The sequence below is a fragment of the Numida meleagris genome, chromosome 7 (genome assembly GCF_002078875.1).
Source record: "Numida meleagris isolate 19003 breed g44 Domestic line chromosome 7, NumMel1.0, whole genome shotgun sequence".
Classification (NCBI taxonomy): domain Eukaryota; kingdom Metazoa; phylum Chordata; class Aves; order Galliformes; family Numididae; genus Numida; species Numida meleagris.
The window spans coordinates 29,913,115-29,936,852 of NC_034415.1; the positions used below are offsets into that span (position 1 = coordinate 29,913,115).

The window sequence follows — 23,738 nt, forward strand, 5'->3', positions numbered from 1 at the left end:
TGCAGAGCTGCTGTGGTACGTGAGCAATGGCCGAGGTACCACGGAGTAAAATAGAACATCCAAAGGACACAAACCAGTGATTGCTGTGGGAACACTGAGGGAGCTGGAAAAACGGCGCAGAGGACAGACTCTTCCTTGTCCTGTGGCATGACAACTGCATCCAGATTTACAGCATCCTAGGAAGCAACACGAAGATGTTTGTGTTTGGCTTTACTGAAAATACACACAGACACATGAATCCCTTGCTGTATGACACTTCCATCAGCTGCCAGAGTGACCCGGGAAGCAGTTTGCATGCTGACCCACAGCTTGGGGCTCACAGGGATGGCTCCGCACTACAGCAGCACCAGGGCAGAATGGAGCTGCCAGAGGGTGAGGGGGCAGGGATGAGCCCCAGCACAACTGTGAGGAGCATGCCCTGGGGCTGCAGAACCACAGCAGCATGCAGAAGTATCTCTCACCCCCGTGCGCCAGCTCCCAGTGGTAGGTGCTTAAGGGAAGTGCAACAAACAGGACAGCAACACAATGTTATGTCCTGCTCCCGCCAGCCCCAAGAAGATGGTGCCAGCAGGGCCCAGGCAGCACTCACCTCACTGTGGCAACGCTCTATTGCTCAGGACTCCCCTTCCTCTGTTCCTGGGCACCAGAGCTGCCCGCAGCTCCTTCCAACACAGCCTCCGCCTGTTTCCTCTGGGTGCTTTCTCCAAGGCCCGGCTCCAGCCGTTCCCCTTCAATCTGCTCTCCTGCTGGCACCGTGGCCCCTTGGGCTGCCCCTGATACAGGCACTGCAGGCTGCTGCCCCCAGCCCCCCAAGCAGCCCTTGCCCTGGGGCCCCGCTGCTGCCTCGTTCCCCTGTTCTGCCTCCAGGGCCTCGCACCCCATCACCCCCTGGCTTAGAGGCCTCCCCTCTCCCAGCACTGCCTGCTCCCCATCTGTACCACACTGTAGCAGTCCCTGTCCCACAGCCACCCCCTCTCGTGGCTCTGCTGCTCCCCCCATCACCTCTCCACCTCCTGACTCAGCTCTGGCTCTCTCTCCAGACACCCCCATCACCACGCCATCAGGTTCTTCTTCCATTGCTCCATCCTTCTCCGCAGCACTGCCCAAAGATAGATTTCCACTTAAAACCACTATTGCTGAGCCCTCCTCATCCCGTTCTCTTACTGTCTGCTCCAATGGAGATGACTCTCCACTGCCAGGGTCCCTTACAGCACCCACCCTGGCCTCTTGCCCAGGTGCTTTGTGTAACACAGGGCTCCTGTCTGAGTCCTCAGGCTCTTCCACATCCTCTGCCCTTGGCCGAGAGCTGCCTTCCCCCTCTGGGGGTCTGTCAGGCTCAGATGTTGCTGTCCCAAGGGCATCCATCTCTGCCCGCTCTTCCCTTGAGAATTCCAGCTGGGAAAACTCATTTGGCTTTAGGATCTCTTCCTTTCCTGTGCAAAATTCTGTACCCCCTAACGTTCCCAGGAGAGCCCCAGGCTCCTCCACAGCCTTCTGCCCTTCAAAAGCAGCTTTTTCTACAGCCCACACTGCTGCAGAGCCACCCACCTTGGCAATCCCTTCTGCCAGGTCCACATCTCCTACAGCCCCCAGCACAGGCGCTGCTGCTCCCACCACCCTCTCTCCTCCAGTGACCTCCTCAGCTCCTCCCACACCCCGTGGTGCCCCCATGCCCACCTGCTCCTCTCCCTCACCTGCTGGGTCCCTCCCTGGCCCGGTGTTCTCCACCACGCCCGTGGGAGCATCCTCGTTCCCAGCCTCTGCACCAGGCTCTGTCCCCTTCCCTGGTTCCTTCTCCTCATCATTGCCTTCTGCCATTGCCCCCCTAGCAGGTGCTGAGCCATCCCCAAGCAGATGTCCTGCATGCACTACAGCTGCTGCCTCTCCCTCAGGCTGTGGCTCTCCTGCCTGTGCCACTCCATGCCCAGTGCAGTCAGTGCCTGCGTGCCCTTGCTCAGCAGTGTGCCCCTCGTCCTCCCCCCCACCGTCCTGCCCCACATGTGCCACTTCCTCTGCTGCTGCCTGCATGCCAGGTGCTCCTGTTCCATCTGCCAGGACAGCTCCAGTGGCTGCTGCTGAGAGACAAAATGTTCATTTCATGGCGAGCTGTTAGTGGTGAGGCTCTTTTACAGGGTTACTCTCAAAGACACCATTTCTCCCAAGCAACGAGAGGGCATCAGCGCAGTGACAAGGAGGCTGAGCTGCTGCTGCTTCTCATACACCTGCACTGTGCCCAGGCTCCTGGTGCTGCCATGCAGGCATCAGGCACAATTTATGTAAGCACAAACATCGAGGCACGACCTGTTCTGCTCTGCCTGTTCTGCCCTTCCTGCCCTCTCTCCCCCCTCACTGCCTGCCAGGGGCTCAGGGGTGCACGTGACATACCTACAAGCATGACAGTAACAATCAGAAATTCAGGAACAGGCAGTAAACTGTTCATGCAAAGTACGTATAAATGGGAAGTAAAATACTCAGGTGCTTGTGTACAATGGGTAACTGCTTCCCACAGACTCCAGCACTACACTGGGGGTAAACAAGTGCTTTCTGCTGCCTGCTTGGGCAGCCGCCCATGCCACTGAACCCCATCTTGGCCTCCTGAGGTCAAGTCTGGAGATCAGCATCACCCCGGTTCTGTCATTCATATCCCCTGTAAGCAGCCCCCTGCCCTGACACCACGCTTCTCCAGCAGGCCCCATACCACGTGGAAGCAAGGGAAACTCTAAGTGATTCCTCCCCCTCAGCTGTTTTCCTGGATTCCTTACCCAGGCTCACTGTAACTGCTGAGAGCACATCAGTTACATGTGGCTGCTGGAGCTGGCTGGTGGTGCAAGCTGAGAAAGAAAAGAGCACAAAGGAGGTTTTTAAAGCCCAGAAAGCAAAGTGAAAAGGCCAACACTTCTATAGAAAGCCTTAATAAGATTAAATCCATGTCCCCAACCTGCAGCCTCACCTTCGCTGGGATCACGCTCTGCACTCATTGCATTCTCTACTTTCTCATCCACGCAAGAATCGGGTGCGGAAGCCACATGATGGTCATTTCCCACTGCCTCTGTTATCTCCTCCTGCACCGATTTACCATCTTCAGAAACTAGCACAAAATCACAAAAGCAGCAAGGAAGAGCAACCATCAGAAAGCAAGAAGGACAAAGTCCTGCAGCTCTCGCAGCTCGGCCACAGGTCTGTGGTGTCACTGCACAGTGATGGTACCAGTGAGGGTTTCCTTTTTTGAAGTAGATTAACATCAAACAGAAACAACCGTGAGAAAGAAAGGAGGAGCAGGGGTGGGGGGAGAAATTGATGCAGGAGCACCTACTGAGACATACATCAGCCATCTCGACAGCACCTTCCCAGAACTGCAAGGTACTTCTGTCAGGATGGAGGGATTCAAAACAAGCAACGATGCTGACTAATGGACAGAAAATCGCAACTGTTCCATAACTGCTTTTTTTTTTTTTTAAAAAAAATGCATTTTTGTATTTTAAGCTCCCAGCTACAGTTCTGGTGATTCCTCACTTCCCCAAATTCAGGCAGGTGACTGAAGTCCTCTAGCTACCCATGGGCACGCTGGGAAGTTGCCCTCCGCTCCGTACTTGCAAGGGCTGTGACACTTCACAGCCAGCCCCTCACAAGGGGGACACTGAGGCGCTGGAGGGCGTCCAAAGAACGGCAAGGAAGCTGTGAAGGGTTACATGGGCACATTCTGGTTATTTATCCCACAGAAATACTGAGTATTTTAGCAGCTTGAAGATAGTCCAGCCACTGCATTCCCCATGCTGTCTATGTCTGTGCACAACCGTGACACACAGGCAAATACAGCAACACTTGCATGCATGCTGATCACAACACAGATCTGCAGAGGGACTGTACTCACCGCCTCCTTCATCACTCTGAGGAGAGCCTTCATTTCTATCCTCCACTTCCATCATGCTGTTTTCCAAAGGCACCGGCACATTTTCCTCCCCACTGTCCCTTCTATCACTTGCTTTCTCTTCTTCTCCCCTTATGTTACTTTCTGCTGACCCGGCCTGTTTCCTTTCCCCAGTAACATCAGGACTTTGATGCTGTATTGCCATTATGCTTTCAGGAAAAGTTTCAGTATTTTCCCTTGATGTCAGAGCTTCTGTTTTTGTCTTTTCTGCTTCATCCGTTCCTTCTTCTTCCAAAGAGGAAGTTTCCTGACTGTCCTCTCTTCTGAACGGTTTATTTTCCCCATTCTCATTTCCATATTGTGCATGTGCTGGGTTATCAGATGCTTCTTTGATATCATACTCCTCTTTGCCCTTAACATTTTCATTCATCTTTTCAGCATCAGAGTCCTCTTCACTGCTATACTGAGTGCTGGTGGATGACAGAGAGCGTGCAGAGCTCCTGTCTAGAAATGCAAACACAGATCCATTTTAGTATTTGTTACTAAAAACATTTGCATTCATTGGCTACAGACAGATGTGTCTGATGTGAACTTCTGAATTAAGCCGTTTGAGGATATAGCGACAAAATTCCAATAACAGCCAAAGGAGGACATTGTCCAAATGTATTAGTGTTAACATCAAAGCCATTCAACATCGTTCTTTTCCTGATAATGGAAGTGAACCTGGGTAGCAACATCTGTCACACAAAAACACACTTCCACACAGATCACTGTGTCCTCTAATGCTCATGGAGAACCATATGAAATTCATAAATGTAACATGTTCAGGAGAACAAACACTGATAACTATCCAGTAACATTTAGCTGAGCAGCAAAGCTTGTTGCTTTACTGGGCATTTCCAGTGCCCAAAGTTCACATGGATTCAGGAAGAGATTAGTCATACTCAAAGAAGAAAAAGCCTCCTAGGTCCACTAAGCAAAAGAGACTGACATTGAGACCAGTTAATTACAGCAGTAGGAAAATCCAGCAGGGAAGCAGCACTGCATTCTTGCCCCTTTCTTACACTTTTCTTTAGCACTTGATCAGAGTTTATGTTGGGTATTATACCTAATACAGTAAGACTGGAATTTTCTCTGACCTGCAACATCTCCCACGAGCACCTGTATCTTTATTTCATCTCAAAAATGTGGAAGAGATGTTTACATTGAACTTGAGAAAAAGCTTGCACATTAGGACTGGCAAATGTAAGGAATATAAATGAATTATTATTTTAAAAAGCTTTTAAAAAGCAGTAAATGGAGAAGTTGTTGCATACTATGACAAGCAAGAGGCACGTAAGTCAGCTCAGGACCACACAAAGCCATAAGGAGAAACTGAGAGAAATCAACTGCCGTGCCATGAGGAAGGGAAAGTTCACTTTTGCTTATTCACTGTGTGGTGGATAGTATTCTTGTACTGTTTGTCTAAGAAGTGAGAAATTGCCAGAAAGCTTTTCTTATTTGTGAAGATGCACAGCCAGGAAAGCAGGAAGGCCAACAGGGAAGACGTCAGACCTTACAGGGGCTGATTCAAAAAACTTAACAATAGAAAATGCTGCTTATATATATGTGCTAAAGTGTATATATATTATATATAAATAAGCTAAAATATATAAATATAAAATATGTATAATATTTGCTAAAATATATATTATAAATATATATAATCTGGAATAGTTTAATCTTTCAGAATTAGTAATAATAGTAGTCTAGAACACCTCACTGCCTACTTTTGTGCCTCTGTTTGGATCAAGAACCACAGAACATCATATTGACTCACTCTGAGTCACCGCCAGACTAGAACGCTTTGGAGGTACCCAAGGCCACAGACAGGCCCTGGGCACCCAGCCCATAGCACAGTGGGGCTGGGGGGCTGTGAGGGCCCTTCCACCCCTACCACGCTGTGATTCTAGAGCCCTCAAACACTGCCTAACCACTGCAAGTAGCACGGAGAGCTGAGGTGATGGTGTCTCCCTCTCCAAACCAGGATGGAGGCAGCAATTGAGCAGAGGATAAAGCTGAGTTTCCAATTACTCAGTCACTGGAGATAGTAGTTCTAAAATCCAAGGTGTTATTTCAGGTGTTCTGGTGGCTTCTGAGATACAAGTGCACATCCTCAGAAGGTGTAATGGCCATAGCTTCGTGGATGCCAGTCATCATTACGTGTTTGTCTGTCTGCAGTATTTAGAGCTAATCTGTTGACTGGCACCACCTCCACTTCTGCAACCAAATATTTCAGCAATGTCTGCTGTGAGCTGGCACACACTTGCAATGCCCTGCAGATCTGGCTACTGTTCAGTAACTGATGGTAGAATCGATAAGAACAGATAAGATAGTTATCTTTTACCAATTCAATACCAATTCAATTACACAATAATTTCCATGCAGACTCAACATGCATTACTAAATGCATACAAAATGTAAAACAAGCATCACCATCAACTTCTGTGAGCTTCATTATATGAAAAGCTGACCTTGTTTGCCATCCTCTGAGGTACTGTCAGAAGATCCATCACTTTCATCTTTCTCACTGTCAGAGGCCTGCAGTGCCTTCTGTGATGCATTATTACTCTCCTTTTCATAGTCTAAATTACCTTCTTCATCATCTGGAGATGACTTTGACATTCCATTCCTTTGATCACCAGTCTGTCCTTCTTCATTAACTTCATCTGCTTCAAAATCTTCACTATACTCTAAAATAAAACAATCATACTATGAGACAGGAGATGGAATTCACAACTCCTGAAGTTCTTTTTCAGCAGATAGAGGTTAACTACATTCATTTCCTTTTCCCTTTCTGCTGACTCACTCCTTTTACAAGTCATGACAGAATCTCAGACCGCAGATAGGAATTGCAAGGGTACATTATTATAGGAAAGCATCACGTTGTTCTTCATAGAGTAGTAAAAATGCAATGAAGCTACTGAAGTAACAAGTATAATTAATACATTTTAAAAAAATACATTTAAAAGCCATTAGCAACTGAGAAGACTAGAAGAGTTCGGCAAACTCAGAAATAAAACACAAGACAGTCTCTTATTACAGGAGAAAAGCTTGTTGCAATGAAAAAAAGAAATAGGAGTAACAGAGAAAAGCAGAGAAAGGTGATATACAGTAACAGGGAAGTAAGATAAATGTGGATTGACTAATCTGACTAAACTGTGGTTAATTAACAAAGAATTAGCTTACAAAGTGAGTTAATTAAACCCAGCCAAAGGGTGCTGCAGAGGAACATTCTATTCTCACACTGTTCTAATATGCTCATTCAGGTGAAAATCCGAGTGAAAAATGAAGCTTACAGCAGAATTGCCATTTTCACAACAGGGTCTGGCTTTCATCCCAGGCCGCTGGCCCAACAAATTGTAACTTACGATAACTTTGCTCAGATCTATAGGTAAAAATTGTCTTCATGCATGTACATTAAAGCACAGTTTCCTTTCCAGAGAAGGCACTATTTAAAGTCACAGGCACCAGAATGCACAGTGATGCCATGATTTCTACTGACAGTTCAGCAGTTCCACTGCTAGCACTAGCTCGCTGCAGAGCAGAGAGGCAACACATCTACACTGTGAAGAACAGCCACTGCTGACACCAGCTGCCCCTGTTGGCCATCATTTCTCACCTTTCACCATAACTGCTCACTTCTTTCTCTTTCCATCAGTGCTTTTAAAGTCCTGAAGTGACAGAATACCAAAGACAGAGGTGAAGAACATCAGATGCAGAAGTAATTAAGCAAATAAACAATTACCCAGACAAAGAAGATAAAGGGAATAAGTAGACTTTCTATATTGAAAAATCAACGGAGATTCCAACAGCATTGTTGGAAGTAAGGCCTTCAGTATCTCAGGAAGGTGCCAACCAAAAGGAAAAGGCCTGATTAATCACAAAAACCATCCCCTGGGAATAATGAGGATGCTGTGCAGTAGCATTACAAAATTATGAAAGCAAAATAGGAATAGAAGGTAGGAATGAAAGCCTTTCTCCAAGACATACTCCGAAAAAGGCTTTTCAGAGGTGTAGTGGAAGAACAGGTGGAGCTAGCTGCCTCTTCCTTTAGGGGCACCTGGGTATGCTACTGGTGTATGTCAACCTGCAAGGGAACTGCTGAGTTATGGCCTGAAGCACTGATTGAGCACCTGGAGGAAAGACCCGGTCAGCCCTGGGAGCACAGGTGGAGGCAATTCACTGTGAGCAGAAGGGCTGGAGCCTGGCTCCTCTTAGGCCTCATTTAAGGGCTGACTGCCACTGAGGAAGGATCTTTCTGGAGATCCCTCCTTGGTGGAGCTTTTCCCTGTAAACCCAGAATCATCTGACCCAGGTGAGCAATCTGCTTCCCTTCCTTTGTAGCACCTCTCAATCATGCCAGTCCTTCCATCTCTTTTGTAACACCTTTTCCATTGTGTTGGTCTTACTGATCACTATGCTACCAGTGACAAAAGAGACTGTGTAGGTGGCACTGGGCAGTGGCTCATTCTCAGCATGAAGTCAGAGCTGCCGCATGTCATTTTCATACTGCTGATATTATGTTTGCCTGACACATGAAACGGCCCTTAGGGAAAGTTACAGCAGGGGCAGACTCTTTCTGGTCTTTCCTTTTAAATCTCATTCAGAAGAAACCAGGTGGGACTCAAACAAAAGGGGCATGGTCAGCCTACTAGATCTGTCAGCAGGAGCACTCAGGAAAGGAGAACTGTCCCAGTGCCAGAGGTGGCCAGAAAGGTGAGCCGGGGCAGAAGGAACACCAGCTGGGGCAGGCACAGAATCAGAGCAACCTGGGTTGGCAGGGACCCACAAAGATCAAGTCCAGTTCCTGGCTCCACACAGCACCACACAAAATCCAAACTCTGTGTATGGGAGCACTGTCCAAACACACCCTGAGCTCTGTCATCTAGGGTCTGTGCCCACTGCCCTGGGGAAGAGTGGTGGAGAAGCGACTGGAAAGAGCTTTAGGTGAACAAAGCACCTCACTGCCACCAGCAACAGATAGGAGAGCAGACCAAAGTATTCCACCTGGCTCTCAATCTTGCTGGCATTTTGCTGCTGCATGTCCCTCCCACCTCCCTCCCTCCCCATGTAGGATCAGGGAGCACAAAGTCCTCCACCTCCCACCCCAACAGTCACCATCTCTCCATTCATCTCATGCTGATGTCCTGTCTCAGACACACTGGATCCCTACCCACACAGTCTCATTTGTTCTTCCTGCTTTCCTCCATCTGCTGCCATGCTGCATCTCACTCTCCTGCTTTCCCATCCACCTCAGGCTCTCATTTCAGCCTTGCTGACTTGCCTGACATGCTTTCTTGGCTCTTACAAAAGCCTCTCATTCCATTACTTAGATGAAAGTAGCCCCACTAAGTTTATTGCCCAGAAACAGTTACTGTCCCCTGACCCATCTTCAGCACGTTTCTCACATGAGGTATGCTCTTCAGGTGAAGCTAGGGGCCCACAATCCTATGCTTTCTCTCGAATTAGCCTCTTCTATTTTTGATCTCATGCTTGTGTTTTGGAATACTGTACCATTTTTACCAGTATCTTCCTGACTATCTTCATTCTCACAATTGGATAGTTTTGTCCCTTCTTCTTTTCTGTAATCCTGTCTTGTCTCCATTTTGTCCTCAACAGTTTCCACATCTGCTTCATGACTTGGTAAGATGATTAGCACTGATTCTTTGCTTGGTTTCCGATCCACACTGCTACCACTCGGCTCACTGCGGACTCCATCTTTCCAGGAACCCACTTGCTTTTCCTCACAGTCCTCCTCTGTCTCCCTCTTGGGAGGGGATGGCTTTTTATCCAGACCCGTTGCAATAATGCACCTACAAAAACAACAACACAAGAATTGGAAAATGTCACATTATTCTGTCAGTGCACAATGGAAAAAATCAGCAGACAGTGACCTATTTAGCTCATTAGCAGATAGGAAATCAGGTACATATCTGCCCCCACTTCACCTCTCAGTGAAAGATATAGATAACAACTCTGAGAAATATTTTCAAATCCTCACGTGCTCCACAGACACAGATCTCCCTTTAAGGACAGTAAGGCCATCCCCACAGTTGAGTTATAAACAGATGAAAATTATCAGAAATGAACATTAGTCTAGTGGTTAGCAACCCCACCCCCAGCAGAGGGGTTGAAACTAGATAATCTTTAAGGTCCTTTTCAACCCAGGTGATTCTGTAATTAATTCAAGTTACACCAAGCATGATCTGCAAAGATATAATCACTGAGAAGGGGAGATAAGCTCCAAGTTAGAGGTGTGTTGGATCCAGATTCTGCTTTGACATGAAATAATGTGATAACCTGGCTTCTATGGTGATGACATTTTTAAATTCATCTGTGGAGTGAAATAATTGTGGGTGAAAAAGGAGAATGAATTTGGATTATTTAAAATATCTGTTCTGTGTTTCCTATTTAACAGAAACCCAAACAGCTGGAAAATAAAGCACTTTGAGTGACATGTTGAGACTGCTCTTCTTGCATGAAGAGGAATGCCAGACTCTCTATTTTATGGTTAGGAGGCTCACATAAGTCATCAAAATTCATATTCAATACTGTTACATTCAGCAGCCAGGAGTATTTCAGCAGAATCCCACTTTAGAGGCAGTGTTGTTTAAAAATGAATTTTTTTCCACAATCACAAAGAAAATCCTGATAACTGTAGTTTACTAGACAGCACTAGATTTTTCCCTACAGATTCCATCAGAAACATGCAGTAGCACACTTATATCGCACCACCACTGCTCCTGGAGGAGCACTGCCTGCCTCCTGGCAAGCTGACAGGTGAGTGCTACAACACAAACATTGTCCACTGTCTAATGTATACTTGACAGAGGATTTGAAGCACCAGCAAAAAACCCAGCAGATCTGGGTGACATCTGTAATACTATAATGTGATGGAAAGTACAGCAATAATAGCAGAGTGGCACAATCCTAGGCTTCAGCAAATAAGAACAAGCCCAAATGCAGCAGTCATGGGCACAAAAACAAAGGAAGAAAAACTGCTTACCTTTGGAAGGCCTCTGGTGGACAGGGATCTCCAGCAAGATACCCTTGCCCCCACTGCCAACCCTTCAATGAGGACTGGGAAGGGAAGCATCCTGGCTCCATCCCTTCCGGTCACTCAGGTGCATTGCTTGCACCTGAGCTCCCCTGGGCTGGCCCTGCCTTCCCACCAGGCGCTCCATCACTGCTTCAGGCTGTGACTTAACACTTCTGCTACAACATCCTTGAACATAGAACTTTGAAGGGTAAAGCTCACTTAAGCACTTTCCTAGAGCTGTTCAGAAACCAACCAGGTTCTACAGAACTGTGGTACACCAGGAAGATTAATAACAAGGAAACAACACTCTAAAAACTGGACTCATAACACCTTATAAACAAAGTGCATTTGTCTCCGCACCTATAGCAAGGAGATGCTCCCTCCACATTGAGAAATCCAAAGTATCCATGTCTGCCTCCAAGCCTGGAACGCTTCTGCTGTCTGTACTCACAGCAAGAGCTCAGCCTGTCCACTTGCATCCCATTGAGAAAAAAGGTGAGACTGAATGGGAATCCATGGTGCCTCTTGGAGACGAACTGAAAGGTCTCTGAAACCATGGAAAGGAGAGAGGTCAAAGAATAAGTTTGTGCTTTACTGTCAGCCCACTGCATTTGTTGAGCTCATCTGCATCACTGCCAGAGCACCCAACTGCTCCAGGTCAGGTTCCTTCATTCTCAGCTGTATTAATTAGTTGGCTGTAATAATTAGTTGGTAAAACTCTACCCTCCTCCAAGCAGTCTTATCTCTTTCCAACTCAGGACTATGAAGATGGACACGTGTGACAAGCTAATACTAGTCTGGCCACCCACTGCTACAGCAGGAATAGAAACCAGAGCCTCTCATCTCAAAAAAAAAAAACCTGACTTCGCCACCTGCTTTACAGGAGTGTATACATTAACAATAGAAAGCTTAGGATCCCAAAGTGTTCACGTGGTAGAGAGCAGCAGTACGTTGAGCTCCTGCAGTGCAAAACACATGTTCATTGCAGTGTAGCACTTTGCAGAGTGCAGTCCAGGTTCTAGGTCAGTACCGCTGCAATATTAGTGGCTCTAGGCCTATAGTAACATGGTCTTACTGACAGCAACACTAAGCAGCTGAAAGATATCGTTTCTGGAGTCTTTTCAGTCCACTCTGTAAGGCTACTGCTAGGCACCTAAATCTTAAGGGCGCTGATGCTGCCCACATCTGCGCTAGGAGAGATTGGGCTGTATTGCCTTTAACCATAGCTCCTAGCATCCTTTCAAAGCAAACTGAGCACATCCCAGCAGGGAGAAAGCCGCACTGCTCTATCGGGTTCCCCAGGAGGTGTGAACATGGCTCAGGGCAATGGAAGCACAAAGGATGCCTTTAGTACGGCTGGGACGAAGATGCAACAAACATCTTTGAGCCAGATCCACGGGCACACTGCTGTGCATCCATAACCCCAGCAGACAGACTGAAGCACAGGGACCCCTGCACCATCTTCCCATATTCAGAGAAAAGACAAATCCAGACACAGCGAGTTCTGTGAGCTAGAATGAGGCACATAACTCTCTTCTTCACAACTCTCTTTCACTGGTGAAGAAATCTCCCAGTCCTTTCCTCTTTCTAACTTCCCAGAACACAGTACTGATGAGACAGAGCAGTATGAACAACTCTAAAGAAAGTGATAGAGTTGCATTCACATAAAAGGGATGGGAGCTGGGCTCTCACTAGGTACTTTTCCTTCTGGAATAAACTACATGTACTGATGTATTGCAGCAAGTCAGAAAAAGATAACCTGGATTTAAGAACAGTTTACTGCTACGACTATTTTACTAACCATTCATCTCTATACAAAATTAACCCAAGCCACAGTACTCTATTAAATTAGTTCTTTAAACTCCTTACATCATAATTTATGATAATTCACAAAAGGAATTGTAACCTCATCTTCAATTGTGAAACAGTACAACCAGATTTAGTTCAGAGGCAGATGGAACAAAGTCCCTGGATGCACACGTATCAAGACTGAGCTCAGCTTAAATCTCTTTAATATCACATCAGTGTTTTAGCCAAAAAGATGATGCTGCCAGTATCAATATGAACTCTTCCACTCTCTATCCTTACCTCCTTCCAGCAGCTTGCCTTTATAGACACAAAGGTTTTCTCCTCCACAATGCTGCTGACAGACTTTGATTTCATCTCTATAATCAGAATCATCGTGAGATAAATGCACACTTTTCCCCAGAAAGATCATGGTAACAAATGCATTGCTGCGTAACGAGGGTTTAAGGAATTCTCCAGAATTCTACACCAGGAAATAAACAAAAATGCACTCAGTTTTAACCACAGCAAACTAAGAACACAAAGATCACATGCATGCCACATGCACTTGAGACTTTCAGCCTCTTAAGGCAGGCTTTGAGCTGCTTAAGATGAAAACTGTTTTGTAGCATGCAGAAAGGCAAGAAAAGGTTTTGGACTGAAAATCCATCATATTGAATTGCCTGAGATAGAAGGGACCAAATTTAATGATCCAGAGTCTGTTCCAATCCTGTATTCCTACAACTTCATTTCCAGGAGCCATGACTGGCTGGAAATCTAATGTAAAATATGAAACTTTCATGCACTCCTACATTTTGCTTAAGCTCTGAGTACATCGACTAGGAAGGTAATATACCTGTACATAAACAGAGAAGTAGACTGAGATAACCTACTTTTGTTAAAAGTTGCTCTAAGCCATTTGGTGCAGTGGTGGGACGAAATTGTCTCCTCCTGGGCATCCCACCTCTCACTGCCTTTACATTCCTGTCTCCTTTTTGCAGAGTAGGAGGTGGCACTGGTACCAGACAGTTGTTAATGACAGGGAGTCGGTATGGAGATTTACTAGTCGCGTGTTCCATTGAGTTCCTAAATCTTAAACCACTTCTCTCCCGCTGTAACAACAACAAGAAAAAGGAACTGTTAAATAGGTCATGCAAAAATAGCTACCAAGCATACTGAATGAACCACGGTTTGCCCGCTCTTCACATTCAGTAACACACGTACTTTTAGAATTGCAAGCATCAAGTTAAGAAGTTCCATGAGAACATTTCTGTGCTAAACACCTTCTTTTTCAGTTCGAAAAGCAACAGGCACAAATGGAGAAACCAAGGTTTGGTTGCTTGAAAATGTCACGCACAGATAAACATGACATTGTAAACCGTGTACTACTGGTAAACGTGCAGAGTCCTGAGCACAAGCAGAGACAACTCTGCACAACCCAACCTGACTGTTAAGGGGAGGTTAAAAATGAGAGAGTAAAAGTTGTCAGCCGTTTTGCAGACACATTATCTGCAGTAAGCATACAGTTCTGGGAACTACAGTATTAAGCAGTATTATACAGCTGTGCCTAAAATATATTATTTTCAAAATGAAATATGGCCTCACCCCACTAGCGAATTGCTGATAATTTTCAAGTGTGTGGTACTTTTGCTTAGAGCCTGAACTCTTTGGAACAGTCCCCGCTGCAGTGCAGCTGCGGAGCGGCTGAAGTCGAAGTGGGTATTGCATATTTCCTGGAGCTGTATTTGGTCTATGGGAAGAAGCCTAGAAGATAAAAAGAAAACAGCTAGAAAATCCCAGAGTATAGTTTCCAGTGCAGAACAGCACCATAGAGGAGAAAAATACAGCGCTGATGAAGATGATCAGAACCGCCGGGCGGTGCTCAGGTACCTTCAGGAAATTTAATTTTCTAGTACCTTCTGGACCTGAAGAGCCAGACCCCTTCAGGAACTGAGTGTCCAAAAACTGTTACTGTCCATTCACAGTACAGCCTTGAAGCAAATGCAATGAACTCACAGGAACTGTAAAAATATGCTCTGCTTTGGTGACTTGAGAACATGAACGCTGAGAAAACGCACAATAAAAGCATGTTCATCTTTGTTCAGTTCTCAGCATTTCTCTGACATTTCTTCTTCCATTCAGAATATCAAGTAAAATGTTGAAATCTAATAAAATTTATTAAAAATTCACTTACTGCCTTAAAAAAAGCTGACTCCTTGGATCCACGTTGATGAGGATGTCCACTGCTATAATCAACTACAAGTCCAGGAGCCCTCTGTATGGGATGGGAAGGAGAAGGTCATTCAGGACTAAATATCACCAATATCATTATTGAAATGGAGAACCACTAAGAACTGGAGTGTGTATTTGGCCTTTGACTTTAGGATCATTGTATTTCCTGAGTATATTAACATTTCTTCTCTGCCTGTTAACAGAGAGTAGGGAGCTTCTGAGTCAGAGCTCCAAAGCACAGCCTTCTGGAAAGAGCATTAGTCTTATTTCACCTCTTCAGCTGCTTCTTCTGAAAGACCTCCACTATTGTCAGGATTTTACAACATATGTAAACTTGCCTACAGCCATGGTATTTGTTGACAAAATTTAATGTACTGATACGTATTCAGCCTTGGGCAACGTGGCAGATAAAAGGGAAAGATTAAGGCAGGTTTATGACAAAGCATAGATACATAGTTCTAATGTGCCATTCCTGCAACATCAGCTTCTCTAGATTTCTCCTTAATGTGACATGAAATCAGCCAGATTAAGCATAGAAGTTATAGGTATGTGCGCACGCTTTTGTTTACGTGCGCTTACATCACAGCATACAAACTATTTGGTGAAACTCACCAATTGTGAATGAGCAGCTGGTTCTCCAGCCACTAAAGGACGGCGTCCATAACGATTTCTGGGACCAAGCGGTGGGTGTGGGGAATGCATATAGTTAGCATCTTCCATGGATCGTCTGGATCTTTCCATCTAAAACAACAAAAGTGTATGTCTCTGAGGTACTAAATAACAGCCATGTTTGAGCTTGCCTTCTGTCTGTCTTTCCTAGGATGGTTATGACAATCAGCTTGCCTGGACCCAATGGAAGATCTGCTAAGGAAAGAATGAAAATAAAGATAAGAAGGGGAGAATGAGAGAGGAACAAGGGAGAGGACTCGTTCCCACCTCTATTTCATTTCTCTGCAATCCTCTACAACCAAATTCAATTTATCAGCATGGGTTAGGGTCAATTCATCAACCTCCCCACGGAGGTGGTAGAGTCACCATCTCTGAATGTGTTTAAAAACCACCGATGTGATGCTCAGGAACATGATTTAGTGGTGGGTTGTTAGAGTTCGGGTAGCATAGTTAGGTTGAGGTTGGACTTGATGACCTTCAAGGTCTTCTCCAACCTGAGCGATTTTATGATTCCCTGGTTCTATCAGCCTTTGTTTCTCTCCCAGCCTTGGCTTGGTTGAAAGTCTCTTCCTTTTTTGAGTGCCTCCACTACCTCCTTGCCCCGCTGCCCCCCCACCCCTCCCCCCACCTTTACTTCTCAGAAGCACCACACTGGACTGAGCATGCTTCTGGAAATAGAGAGCTATGTCTCTCAGTCTCCCTTTCACTGTCATCTACCATTTCTTTCCTTTTAGATTGGTTACTCAGGCAATTCCACTGAACAGTTGAGGTAAGAATCGAATAACTGCCAATTCCTGCCAGGTCCTTCTGTACTAGTATGGCACCATGGCAGAGAGCACTTATCCACAGGCATCTTACTTTGCTCACTGAAAGTAGTTTCAGTTTATGTTCCAAAATTATTGCAGCCTAGAATCCCTTCACAGGATGTTTTCATCACACTTTTCCCTAACAGAACTATGCTGCTTCCATTATTGTAGCAGCAGTTCAGTCAGAAAATTATGTTTTTGCAGTTACCAGAGTGATGAGTATTTTTCAAGTAAATTTCCTTTTTTTTTTCCTTGATTAATTGCTTGTGTGTTACTTTAATTCTAAAACATTTGACATCATTTTTCCCCCTGCTCAAAGAAACAGCTATCTTCCCAATATATTATTCTAAATGTAGCAGGCTCCTAATAAAGAAACAAGACGTTGAGGATATTTCAGCCAAAATGAGGGAAAAATCATCCCATACGCATCCACGTGACTTCATGGAAAGAAGAACTATTGACTTCTGTAGGATTTGCATGGTAGTAACAACCACAGAACTAAGTTTTACCTACAGGACACCAAAGGGAAGACCTCTGAAACCTTTCTTCATTACTTACACGCTGGTTCTGGTAAATACCACGTGGAGAGGCAAACAACTGATAACATGAGCTCAGTGCTCAGCAGCAATCAAATGCAGACAGTGTCTAGGATTACTAAAAGGAAGAACTGCATCACTTATCTTAAATTATTCATCCAGATCTCATTTGCCATTTCAAAACAGAAATAGTAGAACTAGAAAAGATTAAAAAAAACGTTAACAGTAATGAGAAGCCTCTTGTATGAAAGATTCAATAGACTGAGGCTCTTCAGCTTGTAGCGCTGAGAAGGAATATTAGAAAGGCATGCAAAGCCATACATGTCTTGGAAAAGGGGAGCAGTTATTAACTTTGTCATACTGCAAACAACGGAGCATTGAATAGGATAATCAGACAATAGATAAATGAGTTATTGTGCAGAAATGCAAAGTACTATTTCACACAATTCTTCATTAAGTTGTACAACCAAGAATTCTGCAGAGGTATACTCAGAAGAAATCAGACACATGCAGGGAAGTTTCTGAATTGCTGGAGAGAAGGAGATGTAACCTGGATCATCTTCTGCTTCCCTGTTCACTTGTTCCATAAACAGAGACAGGACACTTGTTTCAATAAATCTCTGGCCTGACTCACTATGGCTGTTACCTAGCACAGCAAAACTGTCACTTCCCCCCAGCATTCAGTAGCACTCAAGCCTTACCTTGATTTTCTGCACCCTCTCCTTCCTCACAGGATTTTCAAGTTTCCTTCTTACTTCCAGATGATGACACTATCAATGTAAGAGAAAGAGGAATCTCATTAAGAGACATAACAAGAACACTTGTTTCTGTTCCGCTTATCACTTGCCCTCTCCCTTGTCGTTACCCTCGCTGAACCCTATTATTAAACTGCTAGTGATTCAGTTCATTTGCATTGCACCTCTGTATCTTAACATTGGTAAGGGAACAAATGAGCACTTTAAAGCTCTAGGGATCAATTGTGTCCTTGATACAGAGCAGGAATGTGCTCAAATTTTGTACTCAGATAAGTAACTATATTTAAATTATTTTGATTTGAAAAAAAATAAGCAAATTAGCCCTGAGGATATCATCCTATAATCTATTAACTTCAGCTAGTTTTGTCATCATGTACTGGAAGAAACAGGAGGATTCGGGTGTGTCACTAAAGCTATCCTTCCTATGCTTCTCCAGCTCCAACCTTTGTGCTTGTTACATGGCATCCCCGTTTATCTCCATTCAAAACGGCATGAGCTCTTTGGAGAAATCACTTACCACTGCGTGTTGTGCGGTCACTGGGTGCCTACGGCTCTGTAGGAAAAGATGAGTAGATAAGGGCCTGAGTTAATCTGAGAGCTCCAGCTGATATCTCACAATCCTTTACTCCCAAAGGGAAGTACTCCTGGACTATAGCAGTAACTTTCTCCACGGATTGCTCATCCCCCACATCAAACAGAGCCATCTCAGACGCTCTGCTCCTATTTAACACCTCAGGGGTGTTAAAGCAGTAAGTGAGCAACCGCAGCAAGGCCGAGGCGGTGCACAGCATAAGAACTAAAGGCCAGAGATTTCACGTGAGGTACACCAAGCACAAAGACTGCCCTTTTTCCAAACAGAGGAGAGCTTTTCATGGGAGTGTGAGGGCACAGCTACAGAAAACAATCCAGTACGTGTTAACAGCCACCAGTGCCAGTAGAAAGCACCTGAGAAGGCTTACACAGCAGCGAACACATACCTCCATGTCAAGGACCTTCAGAAACACGGCCCGAGCCAGGCACTCCTGTACGTATCTCTGGTGATCCCTCCTCATAGCATTTAGCCGGTATTCTTTCTCTGGTATTATTCTTCCGCTCCTTGAGATCTACGGTTAAAAAAAAAAAGAAAAGCTAAAAAGAGGAGGAGAACAAAACACAATCTTTCTAAACAGAGCGCAGCTTCCCAGGAGCACTGCTTTCTCACCCATTAGCTACCACCTCTGCTTCTGCCACGGTGCTGGGGCTCACCTTCCCAGCACAGAATTGCAGTTTCACCATGGACCCCATCGACCAAATGAAGGGAGCAGGAGAGAAGCAGCCACACTTCCTTAAGGGCTGAGACTCAGCCTAACTCTCCATGGGCTGCCCCACCCTGTAACTCAGCAGAGTGGAATTAAATACTTGCCTTCCTACTGTGTAAGGGTTGCATCTGCCTCTGCTCAATACTCCGCTCAATACTCAGCTCTGCCTCAGTTGCACCCAGGACCGCTCAAGTATTTTTAAAAATTTCAGCATATTTACCTTAATCAAGTCTTTCAGTTTTCCATTAAACACTTGAAAAATAACTCTGAGGCTATTTAAACAAGGAGAGTCAAAGCATTTCCTTAGCTGTACCAGTGCCTTTCAACCTCCTGGTGCATGGAGCTCAGTACAGAGCTCAGTCACACTCAACTCCCTGTCATTATGTTTCTGGCCCTACCTGCCACAGTCCCGTCCATGATCCCGTGGATCCTGCTGACCGACACTGAGTGACAGTGCAGTGGGAAGAGTCTGGGTTAAACAATCCTGCCTGATACAAACCACAATCACGGGCTTCGATCTGGCACAGCATCATTGCCCCCGTTTGGCTCATGGGTCAAATTCTTACCAAGGAAAACTCATCCTTCCAACAAGTTATCATGAGAACATCAGTATTTTGACTGTTGCAATATTAAAATTAACAACATAATTCTTTTCTTTCTCAGAAAAGGAAACTTTGAAGTCTCACCAGTCCTGATCTCTGAAGATGTCGCCTGATCCGGGCATTGCTGAAGTATCCAGCCAGGTGTTTGTCCGTAAGGCTGTTGTAGGTTGAAAGAAACCTGAAATGAAATCAATGCAGATGCCATGAAATCCCCTTGACAGCCTAATTACCATGGCTTTACTGGTTACAAAGAATTACCCAGTAGTTTGCTGCACAAAATGCTGTCCCAATGATTCGTGTCCAGTATTCTGTCAGATAGCAGTCCATTAGGTTACGTAAAGTAATATCTCATTGTCCCATGAAGAACACACCAGGAGGAATGGACTCCTATAGGACACAGCAGCTCAGTGCCCAGCAGTGCCCCAGCACCGAGGCACAGGTTCCAGAGAGCCCACATCTGCAGGGCTCCCCAGCAACAATCCCACAGCAGCTGCCTCCTCCGAGCACATCAGTCAGCTCTCAGCCCTCACTCTGATACGTAGCACAAAATGCAAAGATCAGTGCTTCTAAAAATGGAACCAAAGATAGGAGAGTTGAATGCAAAAATGGAAGGCTCCATAATTAGCCTGTTTTTAAATAGTTCTTGCATAACCTTGTCTTATTCCACCCCCTGGAAAGCAAGACAAACAACAGTGAGGCAGTAGGCTTAATCTTTTTAATATTGTAAATCCATTCATGTTTATCAAATTTATACAATCAGATGTATATAATACATTCACATACTGACCTTACATCTGTGTACACAGATGAAATGCTGTTTTAATTACACAACAAGTTTTCTTTGGCTTTATATTTAACTGCCTCTGTACCTCTAATACATATCTTTCAGTGGGATAATTTAAGTTAAATGTCTATTGCTAGGCTGCGTTACCACATACAGAAATACACACAAGAAAGGAATAAGCAATAAAAAAAAGAAAGATTGAGAGAGATGATACAGGGAATTTACCTGGGGTAAATTTCCTCCCAGGCAGCCCACCAACAATACCCTGACCTTCATACAAACAGTACCATGCACTCTGTTATGCATGCTGATCAAACACCGGTACTATAGCAAGTGCTCTGCATTACTCTTTGCTCATTGTTTGCATTTGCATTCAGAACTGCAGATCACACCAGTGTCACCGAGTGTTTGCCTGTGGTATCACCTGGCGACTGCAGATTGAACAGAAACCCCAACCCCGCTCCCTTCCATTCCACTTGGTTCCTTCCATCTAATGCTTCACAGGCTGCGTGACAGAGAATATGCAGTTCCCCTCTGACCACAGAGATTTCTAAAGCAAAAACTCAACAAACAAAAAACTTCCTGCTTCCTCAAGGTGGGGGGTGGGGGGGAAGAGCTGGCAGGGACCTTCAAGGATCATTGTCCAACTGCCTGACCACATCAGGGCTAAGCAAAGGTTAGAGCACATCATGGAGGGCATGATCCAAATGCCCGTCCAGCACTGGCAGCCACAGGGCATCGCCCACCTCACACTGCCTGGGCAGCACCTCCACAGCCCATTCAGAGAAATAAATTACTGTCTCTGGAGCTAACTCTTCTCCCCATTAACAAAAGCAACACATTAATAAGGCAAGTACAAATACTCCAATTAACCGGCAGAACAGAGCCACAGACACCAGAAGAACTGAAGTTTATTTTGCCATTTAAAAAAAAAAGTGTACTGAGGTGCCAAAGTCCAACACACAACAGCTGAAACTGCCCAGAGGGTTCGTTCTGCAGCACAGGGAGCACAGCTGTGCAGACTCAAAACACACAAAGCAGAACAGAACGTGCAGTGGATCATTGCGACTCCACTAAATCAAGGCACTGTCCGCTCAGAGCCCTGTAGCCTACGGGAGTTTCATTGCTTTGCCATTGCCACCATTGTTTGATTAACAGCATCTGGTTTTTATCAGCTCCCATCGCATCATGCACTGTGTTCAGAGCCAGTGCTGCGTGTCACAACGACTTTGAGGGCCATGCACCGTGAGTTAAGGGACAAAGTCACAGTAGGCCTCCTGCACTGGACTTAAGTAGCAAAAGTTCAAGGTTAATAATTTACAGTGCAAGTAAGACAGTGACTGCTTACCAAAGAAATAATCTAAGGTGGCATCAAAGCTATAGTTATTGATCTATAGCCATAGGTAGCTGTATGTTACTACTACAGCTCATTGCCACTCCAGTCCAACCAGCAGTTCTCACTCTGACAGAGATATATTCCCAACCTTCATAAACTACTGCATTACACAATGTTTCTGCCAAGGACGTAGACAAAAACTTTCAGACAGAACAAATCCACAATGCTGAAGCACAGGCTGCCAGCCACAAGCAGCAAGTTCAGCACTCCATGGCACATGAGGAGGATTTGTACGGGAGAGGACTGCCTCAGCACCCAGCCTGCCTGCCTGCCTTCCCTCCTCGTCCCAAACCAGGCTGTCAGGCTCTGCAGAGAGCATTAAATCCTGGAAGTAAGGACTTAATGAATCCTCACTGGGAATGGCCTGACCATCACTAGGCAGCACAATCTCATCACACAGACTGGTTCTGCCAGCTGCAAGCCATTCAGACACCCAGAACAGACTGCTGCTTCCTGCATGAAATACCTTGCTTCGGTGCCCCCAGGCTTAAGCTAAGTGAAGGGAATGCCAAAGATAACTGGGATGTGCTTGGATTCCTTTCTTTCAGAAAGCTGATTAAAAGCCAAGAAAACGATCCTCAGCCTCCACACAAGGAGGTTTGTGCCTCTCGAGGATGCAGGCTGTACCATCTGCAAATATGCTTTGGAGCCCTCCTTCGAAGAAGGGAAGCCGCCCACCCAAGCAAACAGTCACCAACCAATCCTACAGGCACAAAGCCTTCAGACTGCAGCACCAGGCACAGCTCGGGCTGCTGCATTCACTGATGTCTGCTACTTCTTATGCAGTTAAGAGAAACCATTCAAGATCACAACTGCTGAACCAGAACTTACTGAGGGCAGCAGATTACTTGATGTTCTGATGGTGGTTTAGATTCTAACAATAATTAATTCCTTTATTTCAAGGCCACAAAACTGCAAGGGTGCTATTTTATTCAGGTGATAGATCAGTGCAGCGACAGGGAGGTCCCCGGACCCCCAACAACCGAACCGACAGCAGACACTGCCTGCAGTGCACGAGTGCCCTTTGCGGCAACCAGCACAAGAACAGCTCCCAGGATAAGGCGTTCGGTATTTCATTTGGAGTTCCGTGTATTTCTTCATAGAAAAAAATGCGACAGGTTTCCGCCTGGAACGCAGCCAGCCCTGCAAACGGGAGCAGAAGGCCGCGCCGACCCGCGGCCCGCTCAGCCCTTCTCGCCTCCTCACCGCGAACATTCCCCGCTGGAACAGAACGCCGCAGACTCTGCCGTGAGGAGGCCGCCGCGCAGAGCTCCGCAGCCGCGAGAGCTGAGGAACGGAGCGCACCTCGGTCCCCGCCCGGCCGCGCCGTACCGGGGGAGGCAGCCGGGACCCCCCCCAAGCCCCGCGCCGCCCCACTCACCCCGGCCGAGGGCCGCTCATGGCAGCGCCAGCCCCGGGGGCAGCGCTCGGTGCTGCCCGCTGCCGCCGCACGCGTCCCGCGCCGTTGCTAGGACACGAGAGCTCGGGGACGCCGCGGGGCGGGGCCGGGCTCCTCGCGGCCAATGGCGGAGCGGCACCGCCCCCCGCAGCGCCCCCGTGCGGCCGGAACGGCACGGGCCCCCCCCGGCACGCTGCTGCCGCTCCCCGCCCCACACTCCCAGCCGTCGGTGCCCGGGTCTCGCAGCGGGCAGGCAGCCCGAGGCAACGCCGAGGAAGACGGATCCTTCTGCCGCGCCTTCCCCAGGGGCAGCGCTCAGTCCCTCCAAACCCAGGGCCGGAGACACTGAGATACTTGATTCCAAGTAAATTCTGTGACTAAAGATGAATGAAACAGGTTTTGTGGCTGAAGAACTTATAGCCCTAGTTACATGCTTTGTCTATCTGTTCACACAACCGGCTTCATTCTGCACTGCTTACAGCCTTCCAGTGGCCTCACTGTAACTTCAAGTAGTGCGTGATATCAGA

General features: G+C 46.2%; 2 protein-coding genes across 5 annotated transcripts in view; both read right to left on the reverse strand.

The window, feature by feature from the left end:
* On the reverse strand, positions 1-23,581 carry ERICH3 (glutamate rich 3). 4 transcript variants are annotated; one of them, XM_021405228.1, is made up of 18 exons: positions 23,194-23,581; positions 19,717-19,810; positions 18,710-18,835; positions 18,250-18,285; positions 17,679-17,747; positions 15,579-15,707; positions 14,929-15,009; positions 14,340-14,498; positions 13,628-13,846; positions 13,038-13,218; positions 11,310-11,496; positions 9,425-9,723; positions 6,382-6,600; positions 3,872-4,372; positions 2,951-3,088; positions 2,763-2,831; positions 603-2,075; positions 1-178 (listed from the first exon to the last, which is right to left on the reverse strand). In XM_021405228.1, the coding sequence occupies exons 1-17, from the start codon at positions 23,211-23,213 to the stop codon at positions 607-609; spliced, it is 3,996 nt and encodes a 1,331-aa protein (XP_021260903.1). In that variant the 5' UTR covers positions 23,214-23,581; the 3' UTR covers positions 1-178; positions 603-606. The 4 variants fall into 4 exon arrangements, with proteins under 4 accessions (XP_021260903.1, XP_021260902.1, XP_021260901.1 ...); XM_021405227.1 differs by having other exon boundaries at positions 2,951-3,079; positions 23,194-23,347; XM_021405226.1 differs by having other exon boundaries at positions 603-2,072; positions 23,194-23,347.
* Positions 20,175-23,738, reverse strand: part of CRYZ (crystallin zeta) — a 9,494-nt gene continuing 5,930 nt past the window's right edge. Inside the window, exon 10 of the mRNA XM_021405230.1 lies at positions 20,175-20,198. Coding sequence (XP_021260905.1) covers positions 20,190-20,198 — 9 coding nt within the window. The 3' untranslated portion in view covers positions 20,175-20,189. The remainder of the gene's footprint in view (positions 20,199-23,738) is intronic.